At 46.4% G+C, this 23491-nt stretch overlaps 1 protein-coding gene across 3 annotated transcripts in view; it reads right to left on the bottom strand.

Annotated features, from left to right (window-relative positions):
* The window catches only part of NDUFS1 (NADH:ubiquinone oxidoreductase core subunit S1), a 490208-nt gene that overhangs the window by 309563 nt on the left and 157154 nt on the right, over positions 1 to 23491 (bottom strand). For all 3 annotated transcript variants that reach the window (XM_069225983.1, XM_069225982.1, XM_069225981.1), the window contains 2 exons: positions 4939 to 5124; positions 4480 to 4614 (listed from right to left, as the gene is read on the bottom strand). In XM_069225983.1, the coding sequence (XP_069082084.1) occupies positions 4480 to 4614; positions 4939 to 5124 (321 nt within the window). The remainder of the gene's footprint in view (positions 1 to 4479; positions 4615 to 4938; positions 5125 to 23491) is intronic.

The following is a 23491-nucleotide window of genomic DNA, read 5'->3' as shown; positions in this document are numbered from 1 at the left end:
GCCCATGTTGGTGCTATTAGTATGAGTTTGAGTTTGTTTTGACTCAGTCTGTTTACTAGATATGGAAGGAGAGGGAGAGGGGGAAAGCGCACGCAAATATCCCTGACCAGTTCATCCATAGAGCATTGCCTTGGGATCGCTGGTGTGGGTACCTGGATGCGAAGTTTTGGCATTTTGAGTTTTCTTCTGTTGCAAATAGGTCTATTTGGGGTGTTCCCCAAATTTGAAAGTAAGTGTTCAGTATTTGGGGGTGAATTTCCCATTTGTGGATTTGTTGGTGATCTCGAGAGAGATTGTCTGCTAGCTGGTTTTGGATCCCTGGAATAAATTGTGCTATTAGGCGAATGTAGTTGTGAATCGCCCAATGCCATATTTTTTGTGTTAGGAGACACAACTGCGTTGAGTGTGTGCCCCCCTGTTTGTTTAAATAATACATTGTTGTCATGTTGTCTGTTTTGACAAGAATGTATTTGTGGGTTATCATGGGCTGAAATGCTTTTAGCGCTAGAAATACTGCTAACAGTTCTAGGTGATTTATGTGAAACTGCCTTTGATGTATGTCCCATTGTCCTTGGATGCTGTGTTGATTGAGGTGTGCTCCCCACCCTGTCATGGAAGCATCGGTTGTTATGACGTATTGTGGCACTGGGTCTTGGAAAGGCCGCCCTTTGTTTAAATTTGTACTGTTCCACCATAGAAGCGAGATGTATGTTTGGCGGTCTATCAACACCAGATCTAGAAGTTGACCCTGTGCATGTGACCATTGTGATGCTAGGCACTGTTGTAAGGGCCGCATGTGTAACCTTGCGTTTGGGACAATGGCTATGCATGAAGACATCATGCCTAGGAGTTTTAATACCATTTTTGCTTGTATCTTTTGTGTTGGATACATGGCCTGTATTACCTTGTGAAATGTTTGAACCCTTTGTGGACTTGGAGTGGCTATCCCTTCTGTTGTGTTGATTGTCGCTCCTAAGTATTGCTGTGTTTGGCATGGCAAAAGGTGTGACTTTGCATAGTTGATGGAGAATCCTAGCTTGTGAAGGGTCTGTATGACATACTTTGTGTGATATGAACACTTTGTTAGTGTGTTGGTTTTGATTAACCAGTCGTCTAAGTAAGGGAACACGTGTATTTGCTCCCTTCTGATATGTGCAGCTACTACTGCTAGGCATTTTGTAAAGACTCTTGGCGCGGTTGTTATTCCGAATGGCAACACTTTGAATTGGTAATGTATTCCTTTGAATACGAACCTTAGGTATTTCCTGTGTGAAGGATGTATCGGTATATGGAAATACGCATCTTTTAGGTCTAATGCTGTCATGTAGTCTTGCTGTTTGAGCAGTGGGATTACGTCTTGTAATGTGACCATGTGAAAGTGGTCTGATTTGATGTAGGTATTTAGTGTTCTGAGATCCAGTATTGGTCTCAGAGTTTTGTCCTTTTTTGGTATTAGAAAGTACAGTGAGTAAACTCCTGTGTTTTTCTGTGGACTTGGTACTAATTCTATTGCGTCCTTTTGCAGTAATGCTTGAACTTCTAGTCCTAGAAGATCTATATGCTGTTTTGACATATTGTGTGTTTTCGGTGGGACGTTTGGAGGGAATTGAATAAATTCTATGCAATAACCATGCTGGATAATTGCTAAGACCCAAGTGTCTGTTGTTATTTCCTCCCAAGATTTGTAGAACTGGCTTAGTCTTCCCCCCACTGGTGTTGTGTGAAGTGGTTGTGTGACTTGTGAGTCACTGTTTATTTTGAGGGGTTTTGGGACCTTGAAATTTTCCCCGATTTCTTGGGAATTGGTCTCCTCTGTATTGTCCCCGAAAACCTCCCCTTTGATATTGTTCCTGGTAGGTAGGTGGTCTTGTTTGTGAGGTGTTGGTTTCTGTGGGTTGACCTCGAAACCCTCCCCTAAAAGGTGTTTTCCGAAATGTGCCTCTGCTCTGCGGGGAGTACAGTGCGCCCATGGCTTTGGCTGTATCGGTGTCCTTTTTTAGTTTTTAGGATTCTGGGTAACAGAACCTGGTCCGAGCCCCACAAGTCACCTCATCTTGGATTCCCCTGGGTTTCTAGTTTTCAAAAATGTGCTGGTTTGCTAGGTTTCCCCAGGTGCCGGCTGAGCTAGAGGCCAAAATCCACAGGTAGGCACTGTTTTCTATGAAAAAATGTGATGTGTCCACGTTGTGTTTTGGGGCATTTCCAGTCGCGGGCGCTAGGCCTACCCACACAAGTGAGGTATAATTTTTATCGGGAGACTTGGGGGAACGCTGGGTGGAAGGAAATTTGTGGCTCCTCTCAGATTCCAGAACTTTCTGTCACCGAAATGTGAGGAAAACTTGTTTTTTTAGCCACTTTTTGAGGTTTGCAAAGGATTCTGGGTAACAGAACCTGGTCCAAGCCCCGTAAGTCACCCCTCCTTGGATTCCCCTAGGTCTCTAGTTTTCAGAAATGCACCGGTTTGGTAGGTTTCCCTAGGTGCCGGCTGAGCTAGAGGCCAAAATCTACAGGTAGGCACTTCGCAAAAAACACCTCTGTTTTCTTCCAAAAATTTGGATGTGTCCACGTTGCGCTTTGGGGCGTTTCCTGTCGCGGGCGCTAGGCCTACCCACACAAGTGAGGTATCATTTTTATCGGGAGACTTGGGGGAACGCTGGGTGGAAGGAAATTTGAGGCTCCTCTCAGATTCCAGAACTTTCTGTCACCGAAATGTTAGGAAAACTTGTTTTTTTAGCCACTTTTTGGGGTTTGCAAAGGATTCTGGGTAACATAACCTGGTCAGAGCCCCACGAGTCACCCCATCTTGGATTTCCCTAGGTCTCTAGTTTTCAAAAAGGCACAGGTTTGGTAGGTTTCCCTATGTGCCGGCTGAGCTAGAGGCCAAAATCTACAGGTAGGCACTTTGGAAAAAACAGCTGTGTTTTCTATAAAAAAAATAGGATGTGTCCATGTTGTGTTTTGGGGCATTTCCTGTCGCGGGCACTAGGCCTACCCACACAAGTGAGGTATCATTTTTATCGGGAGACTTGGTGGTACATAGAATAGCAAAACAAGTGTTATTGCCCCTTATCTTTCTCTACATTTTTTCCTTCCAAATATAAGAGAGTGTGTAAAAAAGACGTCTATTTGAGAAATGCCCTGCAATTCACATGCATGTATGGGCACCTCGGAATTCAGCGATGTGCAAATAACCACTGCTCCTCAAAACCTTATCTTGATCCCATTTTGGAAATGCAAAGGTTTTCTTGATACCTCTTTTTCACTCTTCATATTTCAGCAAATGAATTGCTGTATACCCAGTATAGAATGAAAACCAACTGCAGGGTGCAGCTCATTTATTGGCTCTGGGTACCTAGGGTTCTTGATGAACCTCCAAGCCCTTTATATCTCCGCAACCAGAAGAGTCCAGCAGACAAAACGGTATATTGCTTTCAGAAATCTGACATCGCAGGAAAAAGTTACAGAGTAAAACATAAAGAAAAATGGCTGTTGTTTTCAGCTCAATTTCAATATTTTTTATTTCAGCTGTTATTTTCTGTAGGAAAACCTTGTAGGATCTACACAAATGGCCCCTTGCTGAATTCAGAATTTTGTCTAGTTTTCAGAAATGTTTAGCATTCCGGGATCCAACATTGGTTTCACACCCATTCCTGTCACTAACTGGAAGGAGGCTGAAAGCACCAAATATAGTAAAAATGGGATATGTCCCAGTAAAATGCCAAATTTGTGTTGAAAAATGTGGTTTTCTGATTCAAGTCTGCCCGTTCCTGAAAGGTGGGAAGATAGTGATTTCAGCACCAGAAACCCTTTGTTGATGGCATTTTCAGGGAAAAAACCACAAGCCTTCTTCGGCAGCCCTTTTTTCCCATTTTTTGGGAAAAAACTAAATTTTCACTGTATTTTGGCTATTTTCTTGGTCTCCTCCAGGGGAGACCACAAACTCTGGGTACCATTAGAATCCCTAGGATGTTGGAAAAAAAGGACGCAAATTTGGCGTGGTTAGCTTATGTGGACAAAAAGTTATGAAGCCCTAAGCGCGAACTACCCCAAATAGCCAAAAAAGGGCTCAGCACTGGGGGGGGGGGGGGGAAGGCCCAGCAGCTAAGGGGTTAACTGACTGCAGAATCTTATCAATATAATGAAACTGCCACTACCGATGTATGTTTATTGAAAACTGAGGAAAAAAAAAAAATCGGAACAAGCACACCTGAGTAACAAATGAAGGAAATTGGGTTGTTCTCTTTACTGACCTGCTTAAACAAGACCTCCACAAAAGGCACTGAAAATGGAGCCTTTTGCGGTCACTAAAATACCGTTGGTCCAATGAAATGACCATCTAAAAACCAGAAGTCACCAATCCTACTGCAGACTGTGTGGCCACGGGGTACGAGGTTACAGAGTACATTATAGGAGGAGACGTTTACTCAGCATGAAGAAAACTGCAAAAATCAAACCGTATTAGGGAAAGTTGCTTCATACCTGGTTTTATCAGAGATCCATTCTTCATTGATATCTTCATTCATCTTTGGCAAAATTCTCATCACCTCTCCTGTTCTCGTAGTAACCACTATGTTACTGCCCACAGCATCTAGGACATCAATAGACTCGGTCTTCCTAGTTGATAGAAAGAGCACATATTGATAGTTCTGAACAGATTACACAAATTGTGCAACACCCTTACATCAAATTAACCGTGCTCAGTTTTTATTACATTTGCAGATGGGCATTTCAAATTAGTTGAGGAGAATAAGAAGATAATTGGAATGGAGCATCACTAAATGTTTTTAAAAAATACACATTTCAAAGCAGCTATACATTAATTCCTACATTAAGGAGATTATACCAGACCGATAATAGATATTAAACAACATGACTATTTTGAAGAAATCGCTGCTTATGTATTTGCAGCCAACAGTTAACTTCAAAAGCAGTGCCTACCTTGTTTCCCATGGACGGGCAGTGAACGCGTAAGGCTTGGATGTCAGTGCTCCCACTGGGCAGATATCAATGACATTGCCAGAAAGCTCAGAGGTGAACATTTTTTCAATATAAGTGCCAACCACCATTTCATTCCCTCTGCCAGTAGTGCCCAGATCATCTACACCTGCAATTTCACTGGCGAACCTGGAAGATACCAAATCATTCAATTAATACCCTACATTAAATGGGTCCTATTCATCAGCACAATGCTTGGTGGCTAATTGATGTTCAATCAAGGCTGACTTTTTCTTGAACTGTAGAAAAAAGGAAAATCCTACTTTCCACGTAAGCATCTTTTAATTACATGTAGTGTAGTGCTGTAGATTCCCATGCTATGCATACTCTTGCCATCGTGTGTTGGGCTCGGACGTTCCAAGTTGTTTTTCACAAGGTCTTAGTGACTACTAGATGTAGGTGTGCATGGTCACTGACTCCATTGTTAAGATTGTTTTTTGCCTAATGGTTGAGGCGAAATATATAGTAGTATGTACAGGAAAGAAAAGTGACAATGCAAGCAGAAATAATTTATTAAAAGGAAGATTTCTGTATCAAACACTGGATCCCGGGGAGGAGGGTAAGAGCACAGCACAACATGTAACGAACAGATGCATGCAGGGTAAGTAATATATTCTGTTTGTAGCATGTGTGTCAGTAGATACACATGCTGTGCATAGACTGAAATGTAGTAGTTCCCTAAGAGGTGGCTGGCCAGTGGATGGTGCAGAGGTCTGAAAAAAAGTCTTAAGAACAGCTTGACAAACTCTAGCTTGCTCTCTTGGTAACATATTGACACAATAAAACATTGTAAAAGTGTGTGGGATGGACCACGTGGCAACTTTACAGATGTCTGGTAAGGATACGTTCCCCAGAAAAGGCATAGTAGTGACATGCTTGCAGGGGGCAGTGTGGTCTGGGAAGATAGGGTTCTTTTGGCTTTAGCATAACAGGTATGGATGTATTTAATATACCTGGCATTCTCAGTCTCTTAAATGGTGCATCGTTTATGAGGTTGGGCAAAAGCTATAAACAGCTGTTGAGTCTTACAAAAGGGTTTGGTCCAGTCAATATAAAACATAAGAGCACTTTTAACATCAAGGGTGTGGAGTGCTCTTTCAGCTACAGTCAGGTTGTTGGGAGAAAACTCAACTCAATGGATTGGTAAAAGTGGAAAGGAGAGAGCTCCTTAGGCAAAAACCTTTGATTGGAATTTGAGAATCATTTTGCACATGCATAGTAGGAAGGAAAATGTTACTTACCCAGTGGACATTTGTTCGTGTCATGTAATGCTTGTAGGAAGTTGGGTCTGTATGCACTATTTCAAAGTAAGGAATAGTATGCACAGAGTCCAAGGGTTCCTCTTAGAGGTAAGATAGTGGCAAAGAGAGATAATACTAATGCTCTATTTTGTGGTAGTGAGGTCGAGCAGTAGGCTTATCAAAGGAGTAGTGTTAAGCATTTGTTGTACACACACAAGCAATAAATGAGGAACACACACTCAAAGACAATTCCAGGCCAATAGGTTTTGTATAGAAAAATATCTTTTCTTAGTTTATTTTAAGAACCAAAGGTTCACATTTTACATGTAATACTTCAAATGAAAGGTATTGCAGGTAAGTACTTTAGGAACTTTGAATAATCACAATAGCATATATACTTTTCAAATAAATCACATATAGGTATTTTAAAACTAGACAGTGCAATTTTCAACAGTTCCTGGGGGAGGTAAGTATTTGTTAGTTTTTGTAGGTAAGTAAACCACCTACGGGGTTCAAGTTTGGGTCCAAGGTAGCCCACCGTTGGGGGTTCAGAGCAACCCCAAAGTTACCACACAAGCAGCTCAGGGCCGGTCAGGTGCAGAGTTCAAAGTGGTGCCCAAAACGCATAGGCTTCAATGGAGAAGGGGGTGCCCCGGTTCCAGTCTGCCAGCAGGTAAGTACCTGCGTCTTCGGAGGGCAGACCAGGGGGTTTTGTAGGGCACCGGGGGGGACACAAGTTAGCACAGAAAGTACACCCTCAGCAGCACGGGGGCGGCCGGGTGCAGTGTGCAAACACGCGTCGGGTTGGTCTTTGAAATCAATGGGAGACCAAGGGGTCTCTTCAGCGATGCAGGAAGGCAAGGGGGGGGGTCCTCAGGGTAGCCACCACCTGGGCAAGGGAGAGGGCCTCCTGGGGGTCACTCCTGCACTGGAGTTCCGATCTTTCAGGTCCTGGGGGCTGCGGGTGCAGAGTCTTTTCCAGGCGTCGGGATCTGGGAGTCAGGCAGTTACGGTCAGGTGGAGCCTCGGGATTCCCTCTGCAGGCGTCGCTGTGTGGGCTCAGGGGGGGCAACTCTGACTACTCACGGTCTCGCAGTCGCCAGGGAATCCTCCCTGAAGTGTTGTTTCTCCACAAGTCGAGCCGGGGGCGTCGGGTGCAGAGTTGCAAGACTCACGCTTCTGGCGGGAAACGCAGTTGTCTTGAAGTTGCTTCTTTGGAAGCAAAGTTGCAGTCTTTGGTGAACAGGGCCGCTGTTCTCGGGAGTTTCTTGGTCCTTCTAGAGCAGGGCAGTCCTCTGAGGATTCAGAGGTTGCTGGTCCCTGGGGAGAGCGTCGCTGGAGCAGTTTCTTCAGAAAGGGGGAGGGGGGGGGGGGGGGGGGGGGAGACAGGCCGGTAGAGCTGGGGCCAAAGCAGTTGGTGTCTCTGTCTTCTCTGCAGGGTTTTTCAGCTTAGCAGTCCTCTTCTTCTTAGGTTGCAGGAATCTGAGTTCCTTGGTTCAGGAGGCCCCTAAATACTGAATTTAGGGGTGTGTTTAGGTCTGGGAGGGCAGTAGCCAATGGCTACTGTCCTTTAGGGTGGGTACACCCTCTTTATGCCTCCTCCCTGAGGGGAGGGGGGCACATTCCTATTGGGGGAATCCTCCATCTGCAAGATGGAGGATTTCTAAAAGTCAGAGTCACCTCAGCTCAGGACACCTTAGGGGCTGTCCTGACTGGCCAGTGACTCCTCCTTGTTTTTCTCATTATCTCTCCTGGACTTGCCGCCAAAAGTGGCGGCAGTGTCCAGGGGGCGGGCATCTCCACTAGCTGGAGTGCCCTGGGGCATTGTAACACGAAGCCTGAGCCTTTTAGGCTCAATGCTAGGTGTTACAGTTCCTGCAGGGGGGAGGTGTGAAGCACCTCCACCCAGAGCAGGCTTTTGTTTCTGTCCCCAGAGAGCACAAAGGCCCTCACCACATGGGGTCAGAAACTCGTCTCTCAGCAGCAGGCTGGCACAGACCAGTCAGTCCTGCACTGAACAATTGGGTAAAATACAGGGGGCATCTCTAAGATGCCCTCTGTGTACATTTTTTTATAAATCCAACACTGGCATCAGTGTGGGTTTATTATTCTGAGAAGTTTGATACTAAACTTCCCAGTATTCAGTGTAGCCATTATGGAGCTGTGGAGTTCGTTTTTGACAGACTCCCAGCCCATATACTCTTATGGCTACCCTGCACTTACAATGTCTAAGGTTTTGCTTAGACACTGTAGGGGCATAGTGCTCATGCACCTATGCCCTCACCTGTGGTATAGTGCACCCTGCCTTACGGCTGTAAGGCCTGTTAGAGGGGTGACTTACCTATGCCATAGGCAGTGTGAGGTTGGCATGGCACCCTGAGGGGAGTGCCATGTCGACTTAGTCATTTTCTCCCCACCAGCACACACAAGCTGGCAAGCAGTGTGTCTGTGCTGAGTGAGGGGTCCCTAGGGTGGCATAAGACATGCTGCAGCCCTTAGAGACCTTCCCTGGCATCAGGGCCCTTGGTACCAGGGGTACCAGTTACAAGGGACTTACCTGGGTGCCAGGGTTGTGCCAATTGTGGAGACAATGGTACATTTTAGGTGAAAGAACACTGGTGCTGGGGCCTGGTTAGCAGGGTCCCAGCACACTTCTCAGTCAAGTCAGCATCAGTATCAGGCAAAAAGTGGGGGGAAACTGCAACAGGGAGCCATTTCTTTACAGTGCTGTAGATTCACATGCTTTGTATAATCTTGCCATCTAGTGCTGGGTTCGGAGTGCTGCAACTTGTTTTTAATTTGAGAAGCATTTTCAAGTCACGGGATGGAGTTGCTCTTTCTGGTCAGTGATACTGCGCATGGGCATCAAGTCCTTTGTTAGACTGTTTTCTCGCAGTCGGGTGAGAGATAGAGCATAGGAGAGGTATAGAAAAGAGGATGTTCATGCAAGTGTACCTATGTACAACTAGATACAAGTATAAACTAACTGGAATGGCTACAGGCTTCCGGGGGGGGGGAGGGAGCATGTGAATCTACAGCACTACATGCCACAAACAGATGTCTACTGGGTCAGTACCATTTTCCGCTCAATGGCATGTGCGAATGTAGATACACAGTCCCTCCTAGTTGGTGGATAGCCTGTGGGAGTTGCAGTTGTTTGAAAAAGTGTTCTTAGGACAGCTTGACCTACATTAGCTTGCTGATACTCTTGTACATCTACAACATAGTGCTTTGTGAATGTATGATGTGTATGCTTTGCAAACATCAGCGCAAGGGATGTTTCCTAAAAAATGCCATATTAGCACCTTTGTTCCTAGTGAAATGAGCTCTAGGAGTAAGTGGCAATTGTCTTTTTGCCTTAGCATAAGCGATCTCTATACATTTTAGAATCCACTTAGCTATGCTATTCTTTGAAATAGCATTGCCTTTATTTGGTACTGAAAAGGCCACAAAAAGCTGTTCCTAAATTCCTTAGTTCTGTCAATGTAATACACGAGCGCTCTTGTAACATCTAAGGTGTGGAGCACTCTTTCTGCCACTGAGTCAGATTGTGGAAAGAAAACCCATATCTCAATGGTTTGCCTAAGGTGGAACTGTGAGACCACCTTTGGTAGAAATCTTGGGTTTGTAGGAAGGACTACCTTGTCTTTGCGTACTTGAAAGAAGGGTTCTTTTAAGTCTTGGAGCTCACTAACACATCTAATTGATGTAATAGCGACTAAAAAAGCCACTTTCCAAGAAAGGAACTAAATTGGACAGGAGTGAAGTGGCTCAAAAGGAGGGCCCATGAGCTGAGTGAGCACAATATTAAGATTCCAGGATGGTACGGGGGTCAGCCTGGGTGAGAATACTCTTTTAAGGCCTTCCATAAAGGCTTTAATAACTGGAAATTTAGACAGTAAAGTATTGTTAGACTTTTCATCCTTGGCGTGGTCTCCCTTAACTTTTTGCCTCTGTTTTACAGGTTGTTGATGTGTGCTGGACTCTGTTTTTGCTGTTTTTGTTACTCTGGGTACTTTACCACTGCTAACTAGTGCTAAAGTGCAAGTGCTCCTATACAGAAATTTTATGTAATTGGTTCATCATTGATTGGCATATTTGATTTACTGATAAGTCCCTAGTACAGTGCACTAGAGGTGCCAAGGGGCCTGTAAATCAAATGCTACTAGTGGGCCTGCAGCACTGGTTGTGCCACCCACATAAGTAGCTCTGTAATCATGTCTCAGACCTACCACTGCAGTGTCTGTGTGTGCAATTTTAAACTGTAAATTCAGCTTGGTAAGTGTACCCACCTGCCAGGCCTAAACCTTCCCTTTTCTTACATGTAAGGCACCCCTAAGGTAGGCTCTAGGTAGCCCAAAGGGTAGGGTGCAGTTTATGGTTAAGGTAGGACATATAGTAATGTGTTTTATATGTCCTGACAGTGAAATGCTGCTAAATTTGTTTTTCACTGTTGCAAGGCCTGTCCCTCTCATAGGTTAACATGAAGGCAACCTTTAAATATGATTGAAAAGTAGATGCCCTTTGGGAGCGGATAGATATGTGGAGTTTGTTGTCTCTGAGCTCACAATTTAAAAATACATCTTTCAGTAAAGTTGATTTTGAGATTGTGTGTTTGAAATTGGCACTTTTTAGAAAGTGAGCATTTTCTTGCTTAAACCATTTCTGTGACTCTGCCTGTTTGTGGATTCCCTGTCTGAGTCAGTTTGACAGTTGGGCTGGCCGCACCTCTCACTAGACAGTGACACAAAGGGAGCTGGGGTGTAGTCTGCATTTCCTTATGAGCCATCTGTGCTAGGAGGGAGGGGAGGAGTGGTCACTTACACCTGAAAGGGCTGTGCCTGCCCTCACACAATGCAGTCTCCAACCCTCTGGTGTGTGTCTGGGGCCTGGCCTGGGCAAGGCAGGATTTCACAAACAAGAGAGACTTTGCTTTGAAGTAGGCCTACTTCAAAGGGCAAAATGGGTATAAGAAGGGCACCCAAAACTACAGACTTTAGAACACTTCTGGAAACCAAGAGGAACCTCCGCCTGGAGGAGAGCTGAATAGCTGAGGAAAAAGAGCTGCCCTGCCTGCGACTGTGCTTTGTGGAGCCCTCCTGCAGTTGCTGCTTCTGCCTGTGCTAGAGGACAAAGACTGGACCTTGTCTTCCTTCTTGTGAAGAACTCTTCAAGGGCTTGCTTTAGAGCTTGCCTCCTGTTGTTTGAAGCCTCAGGGACAGCAAAAACTTCTCTCTGCCAGCACCCGGAGTCTCTGGAGAGACTCCTACTCTGCCAAGTGGTGCCCATCCAGTTCCTGGGAACCTGAGAAGAGAAGCTGGAAGCCCAATAGTGTGAAATCCACGCCTGACCGCCGTGCGTGGAAACGATCGGCGCAACTCTGATCTGCGGCTGAAAAATCGACACGCCGCCAGCTTCGCAGCTGAAAATCGACGCTCACCTGCAACGCAACAGGACGATAGACGCCCGGGGCTGGAGAAACGACGCACAGCATTGCTGGCGGAGCCTGGTGAGATCGCAACCCGCACTGGGTGGTTTTCGGATCATCGTGAGGCTGGATTACCGACGCAAACACTGCTGGGCGTGTAAAAATGACGGAAGGCCTGCCCGGACCCGAGAGTGCTGACCGGATTGACGCATCGCTCTCCTGCGGAGAGAAGAAATGACGCACGCCGACCCAACTAAAGGAGAAACGACGCAAGGTCTTGTGAGTGAGTGAAATTGACGCATCTCAAGCCCTTTTTGACGCACACTCGCCCATGCAGGGTTATTTGTGACGCACCCAAGGTACATTTCCACGCTAACCGCGTTAGTGTGTGTTTAAAATTACATGAAGACTCTTTGCATTTTTTGTGATGGCTTGTGTATTGTGGAATTTTGTTGTTTTGTCCTGGTTTTGTTAAGATACATTTTTCTATTTTTCTAAACCTGTGTTGTGTCATTTTGTAGTGTTTTCAGTAAGTTACTCTGTGTGTTGGTACAAATACTTTAACACCTAGCACTCTGAAGTTAAGCCTACTGCTCGTGCCAAGCTGCCAAGGGGGTAAGCAGGGGTTAGCGGAGGGTGATTCTCTTTTACCCTGACTAGAGTGAGGGTCCGTGCTTGGACAGGGGTTAACGACTGCCAACCAAAGACCCCATTTCTAACAAGTATGCTGTCGGTTTTGTAAATACACAGACAAGACTGCGAGGTGTAATCTGATTGATATGTAAGCCAGGTTTACTTTTTGCAGGTGAAGCAAATAGCAAATGACTTCTCGTAGAGACAGTATTAAGGGATCAATTTGTTCGGACTGACAGTAGCAGACATAATGGTTCAATTGTGCCACGTAACAGGCCCTAGTAGTCGGTCTACAAGCCTGTTTTAAAACGTCTATACTTTCGGAAGGTAATTGTAGGTAACCAAACTCTATGACTTCAAGAGCCATATCGCAAGGTTGAGTGATTTGGGGTCTGGATGTCTGATCTGACCAAGGTATAGTCTAAGAAGATTTCAGCCTGTTGGGGAGCATCTTGTGAGGTACGAGGGAGAGTTCTAGTAGTGTAGTGAACCATGGTTGGCGAGCCCAGTGGGAAGTAACAAGAATCAATTTGAGAGAAGTTTGTCTGAGTTTGCACACCAGAAATGGCATGAGGGAGAGAGGCAGAAAAGGGTGAGCAAATTTCCCTGACCAGTTGATCTATAGGGCATTGCCCCTGGTGAGAGAGTGTGGGTACCTGGAGGCAAAGCTTGGGCATTTTGCAGTGGAAAGCAGGTCTATCTGAGGGGTTCCCCACTTTTGGAAGTACTTTTGGAGGACTATTGGGTGGAGTTTTCATTTGTGTACTTGTTGATGCACCCTGCTGAGCAGGTCTGTAAAATCGTTGTCAGTTCCTGGGAGATACTCTGCCAGTAGATGAATGTGGTGATGGTGAGCCAATTTCCATATTGCTCATGCAAGTTGAGACAGCTGGAGTGATCGAGGCCCCCACCCAGTTTTTGCAGATAATACATTGCTGTCATGTTGTCTGTACGGACTGGGACAGTCTTGTGAAGTAGGTGAGGAAGAAAAGCTTTCAGGGCTAGAAACACTGCCTGTAGCACCAGAATGTTGATGTGCATGGACTGGTGGCTGGAGTCCCCTACCCTTGCACTGCGAAGTTCTGAAGGTGTGCACCCTAACCTGTCAGAGTTGAATCCGAGTTCAGAATCATTTGAGGAACAGGGTCTTGAAAAAATACCCTTTTAATTGGTTGGTGTAATTCCACCATAGCAGAGAGAGGTAAGCTGTGCGGTCTAACACCACCAGATCTTTAAGGTGACCCCGTAATTGAAGCCACTGGCGATAGACACATTGCTGTAGAGGACACATGAGTAGCCTGGCATGAGGAACAATGGCAATACAGGATGCCATCATACCTAAGAGGCACATAACTGTCCTGACTGTGTAAGTGTGATTCTCCTGAAACTGAGAGTTTGTATGCTTGAAGTTGAATTGGAGTACGATAACCCTAATTCTGCGTTGAGAATGTCCCCTGGGGATGATTGAACTTGAAGAGGTTCTATGTGTGGTTTGAGGATTTGACCATAAACCCTAACTTGTGGAGAAGGTTTACTGTTGTTTGACTGTCAGACTGACATTGGTGTAAGGTACTGGCTTTGATGAGCCAGTCGTCTATATAAGGGAACTCATGTATCCTTTGTCTTCTGAGATGTGCTGTGACCACAGTTAGACACTTGGTGAACACTCTGGCTGCTGTTGTGACCCCAAAAGGGAGAAACTTGATTTGATAATGTTGTCCAGCAACCACAAATTGTAGGCATTTGTGGTGCGCAGAGTGAATATGAAAGTAGGCGTCCTTCAAGTCGAGGGCTGTCATGAAGTCACCTTGTTGAAGACGTTGAAGAGCATACATGATGTACTTGTTTAAAGGTCTGAGATCCAGAATGGGTGTTAAAGTCCTGTCTCTTCTGGGAATGAGTAAGTACCTGTTCCTTGGTATTGAACAGGAACTGGCCCATTTCAGAAGTAAAGATTGGACCTCTTCCCTCAGGAGAGCAAGGTAGTCTGTTGAAAGTGTGTGTCACAGCGGTGGAATGTTTGGAGGTAATGACGTTAGCTCCAGACAATAACAACGTTGGATACTGGAGCGGGCTCAAAGGTCCCATGTGTGTCCATTGAGTGTGATAAAGTTGGAGGAGGTCACCTACCAGAGTGTAATTAGAAGTGGGGAGTTGGAGGTAGTCAGTGTTTAGCGGACAACGGTGAGCCACGGGTGGTGGTGGTTTTCCCCTCCCTCTAGAATGGTTTCCTCTGTATTTTCCTCTAAAAGAGCCTTTGGAATAGGAGGATGAGGCTTGTCGATGTTGTGAGGCAGATTGGCCAGATGTTTCTGATGACTTGTAAGCACCCCTGTACAATGGGTGAGGAAAAAACCCTGTGTGCTTGGGACTGTAGAACTCTCAGAGCCTTTGCGGTGTTGGTTTTCTTTTTTATAGTTTGTCCAGGGTGGATTCAACTTGAGGATCAAAGATGTGCTCCTTATCAAAAGGCATATTAAGTACAGCTTGCTTTACCTTTGGCTTAAATCCGCAGCATCTGAGTTATGCATGCCTTCTGAGCAGGACACTGGTGTTTACCCATCATGCGGCTGTGTCTGCTGCATCTAATGCACACCTGACTGAATTGTTAGCATTTGTTTGACCTGCGGAAACAATTTGCTGTGCACATTTATGAAGCTCATCTGGGAGATATTGGAGGAGTTTCTCCTTATTATCCAAGTGAGCCCGGTCGTAGCATGAAAGTATGGTCTGCGAACTGGCAATACGCCAATGATTGGCCGTTTGCGCAGCTACCATCTTGCATGCTGCTTCAATTTTTTTTACTTTCTTTGTCCGGAGGGGAAGAGTCTCCAGTACTGTTAGCACTCTTTCTGGTGGTGGTAGTTACAATGGAATTCTGTGGGACCAGAGACCGGATGAAAATTGGATCAAAGGGTGCCAGCTTATATTTCTTGTCCACCCTAGGTGTAATTATTCTTGAGCGGACAGGCTCCTTGAAGAGGTCTTCAGCATGGTGAAGCATCCCTGGCAGCATAGGGAGGTACTGGATGTCTCTGTGTGTTGATGTGAGGGTGCCGGACAGAAAATCCTGCTCTATAGGATCCCTGTGAAGCTAGACACTGTGACAGGCAGCTGCTCTGGCAATGATCTGCTGATATCGAGTGGTATCCTCTGAAGATAGGGGCGTGCAGGGTAAAGATCTGGATCAGTAGAGATAAGAGGATCCGTATCGTAAGAGTCCCAGGGGTCTGGGTCCTGCGGTATGTCCCCTAAGTCCCCCAACATACAAAGGTGAACCCTGTGGAGTGTAGTCTTCTGCAGAAGAAGAGGCAGCAGAATGAGAAGAGAGAGGCCGAGGAGAGATAGGAAGTGGGGGTGATGAAGATGGTGGAGGAGGAGGAGGAAGAGTGGGAGGTGTGGCTGTAAGGGTGGCAGCTTTATCCTTGTGAGGCTTCTTAGGAGGAGGTGAGGTGTCTAAGGACTCCTGGAAAGTAAGTCTCCTCTTCAAGGTTGCGGATGGAGGAGCCACAATGCATCTTGTTATGCTTTCTATATGAAGCTAGTGCTTTTTAACATCCATGGTTGCAAGGATGATTTCAATGGGAGTGCTGGAGGTTTAGGTAGACTCCATCCGTTCCAAACAAGCAGTGGTGTGGCTTTTCGGTGCCAAAGCTTTGAGGCAACTGACCTTTTTTGGTGCCGAACAATGGATGTGCTACTCCCCCTCGGTGCCTAAGTCATCAGTACTGAAGGTTTAGTTGTCGTCATTCAGACTGAACTAAAAAAGGTTGAGATGGAAAACACAGCCAAAGTCTTGCTAGCTTTCAGAGCCAAGCCAGAAGGCGGGGCGGCCGAAGCAACTTTCAGTGAATGATGATGGCCTGAGAGAAGTGGTTGTTCGGAGACGTCTTTTGGGGCTTTGTTGAAAGTCTTTGTGGAGGGAAGAGGGGATTTGGTACTCACGGGCTGTGCCGAAGTGATGCTCTGGCTCTCGATATCGGACTGAAGGTCAGAGTCTGAGACCTGAATAGAGAAAGTCTCCTCCTGCCAATGATCGTCCCTGACAATATACGGGGTCAGCTCCTGGGATGAGTGCACCATTCCCAGCCTGGAAGCTCGTCGGTCCCGAAGGGTCTTCTTGGATCGAAACGATCAGCACTTATTACACACCTGGTGATGATCGGAGTGTGGAAACTTGGCATGGCACTGAGGGCACAACCAAAATGTTGTTCTTTCCATCACGGTTTCACGTTCTTCTATGCTTTGGGGAGGTAGGCCCGAGGCCAGGTGAAGCCTGCTCTGAAGGGCACAAGGTGGGTCTGTGTGGACCGAGAAGACAGAATGTAGACTGGGAAAAACGCGATCAGAAATACAATACCATTGATGTAGAGGAAAGACAGAAAGAGAATCTTCAGTGAGATACGGAGCGACTTAAATACGTCTGAACATGGCAGTGGAGGGAAAACAGTCTAACAAAGTACTCTGCCCGTGTTCAGAATCACTGAAAAGCAGGAGCCACTTGATCCCGTGACTCGTAAATGCTTCTTGAAGAAAAACAAGTTGCAGCACTCTGAACCCAACATTAGATGGCAGGATTACGCAAAGAATGTGCACAGTCTACAGTCACACCTGCCAATGAACAAAAGGTTTCCCGAAGAGTGAGGGCCTGTAATTCAATGATGCGCCTGAGCAAGGTGACTGCAATGAGAAAAGAAAACTTCCAGGAGAGGAACCTTAGAGGGAATAGATGCAAGGCCTCAAAGGGTGACCCCAATTAGTCTGGTGAGGACAATATTGGGGCAGGGAGTATCCTAGGTGGGATTACTCACTTGAGGCCCTCCATGAAAGCTTTTAAAAACAGGGATTTTGAAGAGAGAAGAGAAAGCTGTTCTGCAAGTAAGCCACAACAGATGCTAAGTGTAGCCTGATTGAAGTGTAAACCAAACCTGACTTTTGAAAGTACAAGAATTAACAAATAACCTGCACTGTGGGGGTGAGTGGATTAATGTTGTTAAAGGTACAGTAATGCAAAAAGCGTTTACATTTAGCAGAGTAGTAGCTGTATGTAGTGAGTCTACGGACTGTCCAGGCACTCCTGTGACAACCCAAGGTAACCAAACTATCACTGCAGGAGCAAAGTTTGAAGATCAAGCTGCCTGGGATGTGGGTGCCTGACCTTGCCATGATTTTGAGTGATAAGGGCTGGCTTGTTGGTAAGTTTCTTGTGTGCGACAATGGATATTTCAAGCATGGTGGAGAACCATGGCTGTCTGGACCATGCTGGAGCCACCAGAGTATGGGTGAGGGATATTTGCCTGAGCTTCCTCACCAAGTATGGAATCAGTGGGAGAGGAGGAAAAACATAGGAAAAGACTCATGACTAACTGATCCACAGAGCTTTTTCAATAGACTGAGGGTGTGGAATACTGGTGGCAAAGTTTTGGCATTTGCCATTTTCGAGGTGACAAACCGATCTATGTTTAGGGTGCCCACTTACAGACGTAGTGGAGCTGGACTTGTGGGTGGAGTTCAACAACTTGTTGTTGCGTCCTGCAGAACAGGTCTACAAAGTCATTGTTTATTTTTATTTATATTATTTATTTGTTTTAGACAGCACCAGCTAGACCCAAAGGTATCGTAGTGCTTTACAAGTTATGCAAATACATTTACATGAAGTACATGAGAATCGTGTGGGTCAAACAATCAGAGGGGAAGTATAGGGTAAAAAACCTTAAGATAGTCAAGGTAGACACAAATATAAATAACAATATAGCATTACAGAAATGGCAGTCGAGAAGAGTCAGGTGACCTTCTCGACAGAGCCTGTTGATGAGGGTCGGCTCTCTGGGAGAAAAAAGATCAACCTGTGCATGTGCTGAAGCAACTGTTAGACAGGAGAGATTTGAGGTCCCTTTTGAAGCAAGAAAAGGAGGGGTGCAACGAAGGTCTTAGAGAGTGAACTGTTCACCCTTGGTAGTTATTCTGGCAGGAGACTAACTCAGTGATAGATAGCCCAGCGCTAAATGTGTTGGGCTGGGGCAAACTGGGATGGAGAGTCAGTAAATCAAAGTGGCTATGTTGGTATGCACCAGGACTACATTACCTTGAATTTGAAAGAGAGAGCTAGTTGATTGGATAACAGCGCCAACTGGATAATGTGGAAAGCATTCAGGTGAGGTGGCCACATACCCTGGATGGTCATGTTGTTTTGGGTGTGCCCCCCAGCCAGCTAGGGGTGCGTCCGTGGTGATAGCAGTAAGAAAATGCCTCCTTTTGAATGGTCACCTGCGTATTTTCTTGATTATTATTTTTGACTGAGAGCACTGAGGACTGCTAACTAGACCTCAGTGCCAAGCGACCAGACCCCCAAAAACATGAATGTTACATTGTTTATACTCAACTGGCAAGGGCTGGCTTACCTGGAAGTCCCTAGTATATGGTACACAAAAGGCAGTCCACTGATTGCACCACTGGTTGTGTCACCCTAGGGGTGACAGGAGTAAAATGAGTTTCCCAGTTCGCCACTGTAAACCAGAAGGGCAGTTCTGAACTGCTAGCCTGACTTTGCTATTTAAAATCCATGACAAAGTAAACTGCCCCCTGAAACAAGTGTGAGTTACCTCTATGGAATGCATCCTGAGCCTCAAGGCAGGGTGCAGCATATTTAATGGGCAAAACATGTATTTTACATATTCTGACAGTAAAAAAAGAAACTGTTGTTTTTACTTTGGAAAGACTTGGTTGCCCCGTTGGCGTGTGCAGGGCTACATGCTGGCCCTCAGCTGTGCTAACTCCTAAACTGTGCAACCAAAGTTAATACTCCAAGGTATCAAACAACTTGTTTAATTAAGCACGACTTGGTCGTCAAGTCGAAATTAATGAAACAAGTTACAGTGTTAAATTTTTGTGAAATTGCCACTTTGTTGCCTTCAATCCCCTATGTCCTTACCAGTTCCACATGAAGCTTGAACCGAGATAGCACGTCTCCCCTGGAGGGCAGAAAACTAACAAGTCCCAGGAAATGAGACAAGAGGGGCCTGCATGGGAGAGATGTGTTACCTCCATTCTGCATGAAGCCAGATGGGTGATGACCCAAAAGGAGAGCTTCAAAGCTGAAGTAGATTTTGAAGGGAAAATGGAGAGCATTGGGGAGCGAGGTACTGCTAGCATGACTTTGCAATTTAAAAGCCATGGCAAAGTAAACTGTCCCCTGAAACGTGTAAGTTACCCCCATTGAATGCCTCCTGAGCCCCAAAGCAGGGTGCAGCATATTTCATAGGCAAAACATGTGTTTTACATGTTCTGACAGTAAAAACAAGAAACATTTGTTTTTTCTTTGGAAACACTTGGTTGCCCCGTTGGCATGTGCAGGGTTACATGCTGACCCTCAGCTGTGCTAACTCCTAAATTGTGCAACCAAAGTTGATACTCCAAGGTATCAAACAACGTGTTTCATTAAACATGGCTTGGTCGTCAAGTCAAAAATTAATGAAACAAGTTACAGTGTGCAACTTTTACAAAGTTGCCTCTTTGTTGCCTTTTATCTCCAATCTCCTTCCATCCAGTTGCAACTGAAGCTTGAACTGAGACAGTTTTCTAACCTCCTGGGAAGACGTGCTAACTACTGTCAGGAAAGGAGACAAGAGGGGCCTCCATGGGTGAGAGGTGATTCCTCCATTCTGCATGAAGCCACATGCATGACGGCCCAAAAGGCTAGCTTCAAAGCTGAAGCTGCCTCTGAAGGGAAAATGGGGAACACTGGGGAGCAGGGAAGCCTCACTGTTGAGGCCGACTAGTTGGCACCAAGAAAGGAGAGGGTAAACCTGAGGTCAAACAGTTTTTCAAGGGATTTGTACCCCCCTCGGTAGCCATGCTTCTACGTTGAGCTAGGGAGCTCTGGACGCCGACAGGAGAGTTCTGCCATTTTGAGATTTGGTGGAATGGCGCACCCTAGGATAGCCAGGTGGCATACTTCCCAGAAAGGAGTCATCAGGAGGGTAGTCCATAAGCTCCCAAATGCATCCTACTGAGAGGGCATTTTCAGTACATAGATAGGGGACCCCTGGAACCCAGAACTCAGATCTCGACTGGAATGGAAAAAGGCCCTAATGCACCAAGCTGCCTGCGAAGAGAGGCTGCACAAACATGGATTACAACTGCTCCACCTGGTAGCTAGCAAAGAAGAGGGACTGTGCCTGCTGCGTCTTGCTTGAGGAGAAGTCGTCTCTGTAGGAGGCTGGACTGGCTTGTAGTGAGTACCAAGGGGTACTTGCACCTTGCACCAGGCCCAGTTATCCCTTATTAGTGTATAGGGTGTCTAGCAGCTTAGGCTGATAGATAATGGTAGCTTAGCAGAGCAGCTTAGGCTGAACTAGGAGACGTGTGAAGCTACTACAGTACCACTTAGTGTCATATGCACAATATCATAAGAAAACACAATACACAGTTATACTAAAAATAAAGGTACTTTATTTTTATGACAATATGCCAAAGTATCTTAGAGTGTACCCTCAGTGAGAGGATAGGAAATATACACAAGATATATATACACAATAGCAAAAATATGCAGTATAGTCTTAGAAAACAGTGCAAACAATGTATAGTTACAATAGGATGCAATGGGGAAACATAGGGATAGGGGCAACACAAACCATATACTCCAAAAGTGGAATGCGAACCACGAATGGACCCCAAACCTATGTGACCTTGTAGAGGGTCGCTGGGACTATTAGAAAATAGTGAGAGTTAGAAAAATAACCCTCCCCAAGACCCTGAAAAGTGAGTGCAAAGTGCACTAAAAGTTCCCCTAAGGACAAAGAAGTCGTGTTAGAGGAATAATGCAGGAAAGACACAAACCAGCAATGCAACAACTGTGGATTTCCAATCTAGGGTACCTGTGGAACAAGGGGACCAAGTCCAAAAGTCACAAGCAAGTCGGAGATGGGCAGATGCCCAGGAAATGCCAGCTGCGGGTGCAAAGAAGCTTCTACTGGACAGAAGAAGCTGAGGTTTCTGCAGGAACGAAAAGGGCTAGAGACTTCCCCTTTGGTGGACGGATCCCTCTCGCCTTGGAGAGTCGTGCAGAAGTGTTTTCCCGCCGGAAGGACGCCAACAAGCCTTGCTAGTCGCAAATCGTGCGTTTGGCGTTTTTGGACGCTGCTGGGGCCCAGGAGGGACCAGGAGGTCGCAAATTGGACCTGAAGAGAGAGGGGACGTCGAGCAAGACAAAGAGCCCTCACTGAAGCAGGTAAGCACCCGGAGAAGTGCCAGAAACAGGCACTACGAGGATGCGTGAAACGGTGCTCGCCGAAGTTGCACAAAGGAGTCCCACGTCGCCGGAGACCAACTTAGAAAGTCGTGCAATGCAGGTTAGAGTGCCGTGGACCCAGGCTTGGCTGTGCACAAAGGATTTCCGCCGGAAGTGCACAGGGGCCGGAGTAGCTGCAAAAGTCGCGGTTCCCAGCAATGCAGCCCAGCGAGGTGAGGCAAGGACTTACCTCCACCAAACTTGGACTGAAGAGTCACTGGACTGTGGGGGTCACTTGGACAGAGTCGCTGGATTCGAGGGACCTCGCTCGTCGTGCTGAGAGGAGACCCAAGGGACCGGTAATGCAGCTTTTTGGTGCCTGCGGTTGCAGGGGGAAGATTCCGTCGACCCACGGGAGATTTCTTCGGAGCTTCTGGTGCAGAGAGGAGGCAGACTACCCCCACAGCATGCACAAGCAGGAAAACAGTCGAGAAGGCGGCAGGATCAGCGTTACAGAGTTGCAGTAGTCGTCTTTGCTACTATGTTGCAGGTTTGCAGGCTTCCAGCGCGGTCAGCAGTCGATTCCTTATCAGAAGGTGAAGAGAGAGATGCAGAGGAACTCGGATGAGCTCTTGCATTCGTTATCTGAAGTTTCCCCAGAGACAGAGACCCTAAATAGCCAGAAAAGAGGGTTTGGCTACCTAGGAGAGAGGATAGGCTAGCAACACCTGAAGGAGCCTATCACAAGGAGTCTCTGACGTCACCTGGTGGCACTGGCCACTCAGAGCAGTCCAGTGTGCCAGAAGCACCTCTGTTTCCCAGATGGCAGAGGTCTGGAGCACACTGGAGGAGCTCTGGACACCTCCCAGGGGAGGTGCAGGTCAGGGGAGTGGTCACTCCCCTTTCCTTTGTCCAGTTTCGCGCCAGAGCAGGGCTAAGGGGTCCCCTGAACCGGTGTAGACTGGCTTATGCAGAATTGGGCACCTCTGTGCCCAACAAAGCATTTCCAGAGGCTGGGGGAGGCTACTCCTCCCCTGCCTTCACACCATTTTCCAAAGGGAGAGGGTGTAACACCCTCTCTCAGAGGAAGTTCTTTGTTCTGCCATCCTGGGCCAGGCCTGGCTGGACCCCAGGAGGGCAGATGCCTGTCTGAGGGGTTGGCAGCAGCAGCAGCTGCAGTGAAACCCCAGGAAGGGCAGTTTGGCAGTACCAGGGTCTGTGCTACAGACCACTGGGATCATGGGATTGTGCCAACTATGCCAGGATGGCATAGAGGGGGCAATTCCATGATCATAGACATGTTACATGGCCATATTCGGAGTTACCATTGTGAAGCTACATATAGGTAGTGACCTATATGTAGTGCACGCGTGTAATGGTGTCCCCGCACTCACAAAGTTCAGGGAATTGGCTCTGAACAATGTGGGGGCACCTTGGCTAGTGCCAGGGTGCCCTCACACTAAGTAACTTTGCACCTAACCTTTACCAGGTAAAGGTTAGACATATAGGTGACTTATAAGTTACTTAAGTGCAGTGTAAAATGGCTGTGAAATAACGTGGACGTTATTTCACTCAGGCTGCAGTGGGAGGCCTGTGTAAGAATTGTCAGAGCTCCCTATGGGTGGCAAAAGAAATGCTGCAGCCCATAGGGATCTCCTGGAACCCCAATACCCTGGGTACCTCAGTACCATATACTAGGGAATTATAAGGGTGTTCCAGTAAGCCAATGTAAATTGGTAAAAATGGTCACTAGCCTGTTAGTGACAATTTGGAAAGAAATGAGAGAGCATAACCACTGAGGTTCTGATTAGCAGAGCCTCAGTGAGACAGTTAGTCACTACACAGGTAACACATTCAGGCACACTTACCATGGTCCCAGTGACACATACAACTAAAACAACATATATACAGTGAAAAATGGGGGTAACATGCCAGGCAAGATGGTACTTTCCTACAGTCTCCCAG

The sequence above is a fragment of the Pleurodeles waltl genome, chromosome 3_1 (genome assembly GCF_031143425.1).
Source record: "Pleurodeles waltl isolate 20211129_DDA chromosome 3_1, aPleWal1.hap1.20221129, whole genome shotgun sequence".
Taxonomy (NCBI): Eukaryota; Metazoa; Chordata; class Amphibia; order Caudata; family Salamandridae; genus Pleurodeles; species Pleurodeles waltl.
The sequence above is the reverse complement of the archived record's forward strand: the minus strand, read 5'-3'. Positions and strand labels throughout refer to the sequence as shown.